General features: G+C 45.7%; 1 protein-coding gene and 1 pseudogene across 2 annotated transcripts in view; one reads left to right on the top strand and one right to left on the bottom strand.

Annotated features, from left to right (window-relative positions):
- Positions 1-329: 329 nt before the first annotated feature.
- Positions 330-6270, bottom strand: part of Sh2b2 (SH2B adaptor protein 2) — a 28581-nt gene continuing 22640 nt past the window's right edge. For both annotated transcript variants that reach the window (XM_026788458.1, XM_005344589.3), the window contains exons 8-9: positions 1795-1966; positions 330-1309 (exon numbers count right to left, since the gene is read on the bottom strand). In XM_026788458.1, coding sequence (XP_026644259.1) covers positions 987-1309; positions 1795-1966 — 495 coding nt within the window. In that variant the 3' untranslated portion in view covers positions 330-986. The remainder of the gene's footprint in view (positions 1310-1794; positions 1967-6270) is intronic.
- LOC113458303 lies at positions 3099-3204 on the top strand (annotated as a pseudogene).

The raw sequence follows: 6270 nt of genomic DNA, 5'->3' as shown, positions 1-6270 counted from the left end.
TATGGGGTGCTGGGGATGGAACCCGGAAATCCCGCATGCAAGGCAAGTGCTCTACCCCCTGAGCGGCATCTCCATATCTGGTTTCATTCTTCAAATTATCTCTTTCTCTCTGAGTTCCACGTAAGACCCCTCCCGAGTGCATGCCCTGCTCCCTGGCTGACTCCCTGCGCCCCTGCTGACTCCCTGAACCCCGCTCTTTATTCCAGCTGCCTCTCCTAAGCTCTGCCTGGGTAAGCCCGTGGCAAGGTCGCAATTCCAGACCTCCGGAGACCACTTCCTTCCCCATGAGGACAGTCCAGCAAAAAGACAACAGGAGAGCAGGGTGTAGTCCCTAAAACAGGCTCTTTAATAACGCTCGTCTTCACTGAAGAGTTTGACTTTTCCCCCAGCACTGGGCTGGGGCTGGTGGGCGTGGCGGGCTGTCCAGGCGGACCACTGGCAGTCCTGGCTCGATGGGAACGGCTGACCATCTCTGACCAGTCAGGCTGTTGGTGCAAGCGGTCCAACACAGGTGGACTGGGCCTGAAACTGTTAGGAACCAGTGGGTAGCCTTCATGGGCAAGGCCGCTGTCAATCGCTGCCGCTGTGGGAGTGACCGACCATCAGTGGGCAGCGCCCGAAGTCACCAAATGCGGTTAGTTGTCAGTGAGTTGCCTGCCATGGATTTGATCCGCCTTATAGCTATAGATAGCTGTGATGGGCGTGGCCAACCACCAGTGGGAGGGGCTTGAAGTCATGGGTTTGCTCGACCATGCTTAGCCCTTGGCCTGCCATAGTCTTAGTGGGCCCTTGGGGGCTGAAGACGCTAGATGTGGCTAGTTGGCCAGCTGTCCTGGGCTTGATAGACCATGGATAGTCGTCCCCAGCCATTGTTAGGTGTTGCTGACCATCATGGGCTGACCAGGCTGCTGGTGGGCGGGACAGATCCCAGGTGTTCTTGGCCTGCTGTGATGCGCGTGTGGCACCACGGGTAATAGGTGTGGCAGCTAGTAAAAGGAGTATTGGTTCTCCACTGCGCGAGCACGGCCCAGCGTGGCCTCCGTGGGCTCCTCTGTGGCTCCGGACGCAGCCTCCAGCAGGTGTTCTGCACTGTTGCTGCGGCTTCGTGCACTGAGTGGCCCCTCAGCCAGGCGCGGAGGCATGGACGTGGCCGAGGATGACGAGCCAGATGATGACGATGCTCCAGCGCCATTGGAAGGTGAGGTGGGAGGGCAGGCGGCTGAGGCCAGGCTAGAGAAGTAGTGTTGGCTAGCTGGCTCTGCCCAGCAGGCAGGGACCGGGGCCACAGCGCTAGGCGCTGGTCCTGGGTCTGCAATGAGAAGCCATGTTAGTCAGCATCCAGACCTGGGCACCTGACCTTCAACCTCTAAAGCCAGCCAGTGTCAGAACCCAGGGAGGGATGATGTAGTCTAGACCATTCGGGAGTCAGGAGACAGTATGCAAACACACAGGCATTTCCAGCGTAGGGTGGGCACCCCACCAGTGCAACCTTCAAAAGATGGGTGCCGAACTCTAACCTTGCAGGACTTCCAGAACCCACCCCAGCTGTCTTTGGGTGTCCAGGTGAAGGGTTTCAAGTCTGGGTCTAACATATCCTATGGCCTTTAAGTCACTGTGTTGCACAGGATGGCCTTGAACTCCCGATCCTCTTGCCTTCGCCTTCAGAGGCTGGGATTACAGGAGTGACCGGACCCAGTTTATGAGGTGCTGGGGATCAAACCCAGGCCTCGAGTATACTAGGCAAACAGTCTATCAACCCGGCCATCTATCAGGCTCTGGGCGGTGGCATCTTACCAGGAGGCGGGCCCTGGGCGCGCACATAGCTTCTGAGGGTGATATCGGCGGATCCCCCCGACTCCAGGGGGATGGGGTGGGTGTGGAAGTGTCGAAGCATATCAAACACAGACTGGAACCACAGATGCTGGACGTGGCACTGGCCGTGACCATTCAGAGACAGACGAAGATGCTGAGGGTGCAGATGGGAATGGTCAGCGGGGGGTCCCGGGCTAGCTACCTGTTTGGCACGTTGGGGGTTGTTGGAAGACTATGCATGGTCCCATTGGGACCATATGGTACTGTGCCATGCTGGGGGCCCTCACACTGAGTCCTGTTTGGGGCAGGTCATTCTCGTGGTAGGTATAGGAGATGGCACAACAGAACTAGGTGGGGGCTGGGGGTGCAGACGTCTTTCCTCACACTGGAATCCATCTGTCTTTTTGAACATTTGTTGGTCTTGGGGACCTCAGGTGACCCAGAGGTGTGGATGGTAGCACACGCCTCTTCGCAATGACTGGCTCCTCTCAAGGTCTCCTGAGTTTCCCTGAGGCAGGCGGCTCAGTGTCAGGAGCCACAGACCCATAGTCATTGGTATGGGCCACAGGTCTCTGGTGTCAGCCCTTCTTTGCCCACTCTGTGACAATAGCAGCCTGGCTAGAAGAGTCCAGATTAAAGGTCATCTCATGCCTGCCCTATCTCTCCCTCCATGGGTCTCGGTGGACAGGGCACCATCTTGTCCAACACTGGGCATGCTCGAGTGAGATCAAGGTTTAGTAGTGCCGGCCAAGATGTCAATTACCAGCCACCAGAGTGACATTAAGTGCCTGGTTGTCACAGGAACTGACAAGGCAGTGTCCCTAGGGAGACTCCGCCTCCTCCACACATACACAGCTGGCTGGCACTGTGAGAGTAGCGTGAGGGCTGCTGGAGTTAGAAGTGAGGATGGCCATGACCTTAGCTGCAGGCCAGGGGCAGGGAACCTGGGATGCTATGGGGGCTCCTGGGAAGTGGTACCCTGGGCGGATCTAAGGCTGGGTCTATTTCCTGATTGGTGTGGGGGGGCACAGTGACTCCTACCCACTCCCACCACAAGATCAAGCCCCAAACTGCTTGACTTTTGTTCTCTTTTTCACTAGTTTTTAAAATAGCATCCATCTATCTGTCTATCTATCTATCTATCTATCTATCTATCTATCTATCTATCTATCTATCTATCTATCAATTATCTATCTATCTATCATCTATCAAAACCCCGTGCCATTGTCCTTAGCTTCTCATCAGTCCTCATTGTTTGCCATGTTCAGAGAGACCAGATATATCCCATGCTTTTTCGGCCTTTTGGCTAAGATCAAGTGTAGTATCTGTTCTTATCAGTTTATTGATTATTTTTAAAATGAGACTTCTGGATTTTTTGGCGTTTCAAGTATTTAAATATCTTTAGATTCAATTTCTGAAGGGTTATGAATTTTAGGAGAGAGGTTGCATTGTCTTTTCAGATTTCTTTTGATACCTGTGTACTGATTTGCATGGATATTCCTCAGATCTTATATGGGGTCTTCTTTGTGAGCATCTTTTGTTTGAGGCCCCCAAACCACTCAGAGGGCAAAACATGCTGCTAAAATGGCAGCACCATCCAAAAAAATCAGAGAAAGAAAACGAATCTTAAAAAATCAATTAAAGACAACTACCACATCATGAATGATCACAGAACAGTGGCAAAAAATAATGTAACATAAATTATGATTTAAAAATTAATAAAATAAAGGGGGCAAAAAAGGAAAAAAAGAAGTTTAATGAAAAGGAGAAATAAAGTAAGAAATAGAAAATGAACTTACAAAATACAAAAGGTGTAAAGGTAAGAAGAAGAATACAAAAGATTGCAAAATATAAAGAAAAAAATAGTACTTAAATATGGTAATAAGAAAAACAAAGGAAAAGAGGCAAAGAATTAAAAGGGCTTCTTCCTGGATGCTCTACTACTGGAATTTTCTGGGTATGTGCTGGGTTATAGCTGTAGTCTACTAGAGTTCCTCTTGCTTCCCATTGCTAGTGATAAGGGGTTGAGGGCCAGGCCTGTCAAGGGTACCTTGCCAGTATGAAAGCTATGTTCACTCTAGAAGACTTCTTTCTTTACATACTGGGAGCTGACTCTAGACAAAATCCCAGTTTAAGCAACCAGAGGGTCTGTGCACCTGAATGTGGAAAATGTCCAAGCCATGAGGTGTTCTGGAGAGGGGGGAGATGGACAGAGCATTGAGTCTGCTCTGGAGTGGGACAGGAAGATCACTTAAATACTCTGCCTATGTAGGCTCACGCTTCTGGGCTGCATTCAGCAGTAAATCACCTTGGTGCAGACTCTGAGAGATCACTGGACCTACGCTCTGAGCTCTGTGTCTCTACAGTGACCCACAGCATATAGGGTTCCTTTTTTTGTCATATGAACACATGGGCTTAGGCCCTAGAATTATAAGCAACAGAATAAACTTATTCTACTTTGTTAAGGGCAGAAAATGGGATGTTCTACTACTAATAAAAACCAGGTCAGAAGGGACCTCTAAACCTCATCACACATGAAACGAACAGATCCCAGGACAACTCAAGTTGCAGATCTTTAGCCATTCAATCTTAATCTCCTTTATCTGTTTTCACAAAATTCTACTACACTAGTGAATAACTAATTTTTCTGGACAATTATGGTGGCAGCAGAGAAAAAATATGAAAATTTACAGAAACCAGTGTATAGAATGTTCTATAACTTATCAAATAAGGCCTGAAAAAAGTGATTAAGTAGAAACAAATGTCTCTCATTTTGTTGACCTTTACTGTTTCAACATTTTTAAAAAGGACAAGTTTACATACATATCCCAATATATATATATATATATATCTGAAAATCTTAGGTTTGCATTTAAAAAGAATAAGAAGATACAAAATGATTATTATAAAAAAGGAACTCACCAATGATGCCACTGTCCCTGCTTTCCAGGGTGGAGGTTGGACTGGTGACAGCGCCATAGCTACAGTCCTTGGCAGCTGCATTTGTACTGACTGGTGGGAGCGTAGAGCAGGGGCTGCTGGCGGGGGGAGAGGCAGTGCTGCTAGTCAGGGTGGAGCAGGGACTTATCCGCTGGGTGATTGCTGAGGTCTGAAAAATTAGAGTCAGTACAAAGTAAGATCAACTGGTCAGCTGTAAAAATGCATCTCAAGGCCAAATAGTAATTGACTAAACAAAAAACAATAAATATTATCAATGTAGCCTTTCCAACTGCTACCCTGGCTTAGTCTTAGGTTTCCAGGGTGAGAAATCCCATGTTCTACAATTAAGGTAAAACCTGACCACTTAACATGAACAGAGACTTGTGGCTAGTTTTCTACTTTAGAAATTACCAGTGAACAGAAATGTCTTCTTAAACACAAAATGCTATTTCCAATCAATGAAACTTTTGGAAGGTTTGGAACTTTGTCTTGTTAAAAAACCCTCCTTTGACTAGAAAAAGAATAACTCTGTAGCTGAGGAAAAATAAAGTTCTTAATGAAAAGAAGGGTCTTTTTGATACACAGGTCATGAATGCAGAGGAAAATACCTTATTCTATAAGCTTCTCTAATAATACAAGATAAACGGTGCTAACACAAAAATTAATTCTGTTAAAAAGTGATTACATGCAAAGATAAATTTCTATCTTGAATAATTCTTACACCTGCGATGATGACCTTTCTAAGTTTCTGGAGGAGGACAATCTTGAACTACTGATCCTCTTGCCTCCCTGTCCCAAGTTCTCCTACTACATGAGTGCACCATTATGCCCAGCTTTCCTTGGTAAGTTTTTAATATGAAGGGACTAAAAATTACCAAAAGGCTGGTGATAATATATTCTGATTTGTCTAACTAATGAGATTCAATTTTTTATTCAGCTCTTTCTTCCCAAATAAATTACAACGTAGTGAATAAAAGTATTTTTTTTGGTCAAGCACTAATTTTATCCTTATAAAAGTCATATGTGATCAAAGACGAAATTACATAAAGAAGCACTAATGATAAATTTTAATATGTTTAAACATTAAATTTAAAAGAAGCCTTTCAACTCTTTTACATATAGTCTCCATCAATAGTCTCTTTGATGAAACTGAGTCTACATTTAATAACAAAAAATGTGGATACAATCCCCATGTTTAATTATTTATGTTCAATCTGTGTTGGATTTTAGATTCTGCACAATACCTGGTTATAAGATATACATTTGACTTAAACTAAGTCTCATTATATTACAACCAAACAAATACTTTCAGTCATATTAGTAACATTAGGAACTGATTTTTATTTACAACGAAATAAGCCCTCAAAATCTAGGAGGTAAATTTCTTTTCCTATAGAGTATTTCTCCAGAGAAAAGAGGAGTTCCATTTGCATGCAAATGGATGGAAATAGAAAACACTATCCTGAGTGAGGTAAGCCAGACCCAAAAAGAGGAACATGGGATGTACTCACTCATATT

Source organism: Microtus ochrogaster, chromosome 2, assembly GCF_000317375.1.
Source record: "Microtus ochrogaster isolate Prairie Vole_2 chromosome 2, MicOch1.0, whole genome shotgun sequence".
Taxonomy (NCBI): Eukaryota; Metazoa; Chordata; class Mammalia; order Rodentia; family Cricetidae; genus Microtus; species Microtus ochrogaster.
The sequence above is the reverse complement of the archived record's forward strand: the minus strand, read 5'-3'. Positions and strand labels throughout refer to the sequence as shown.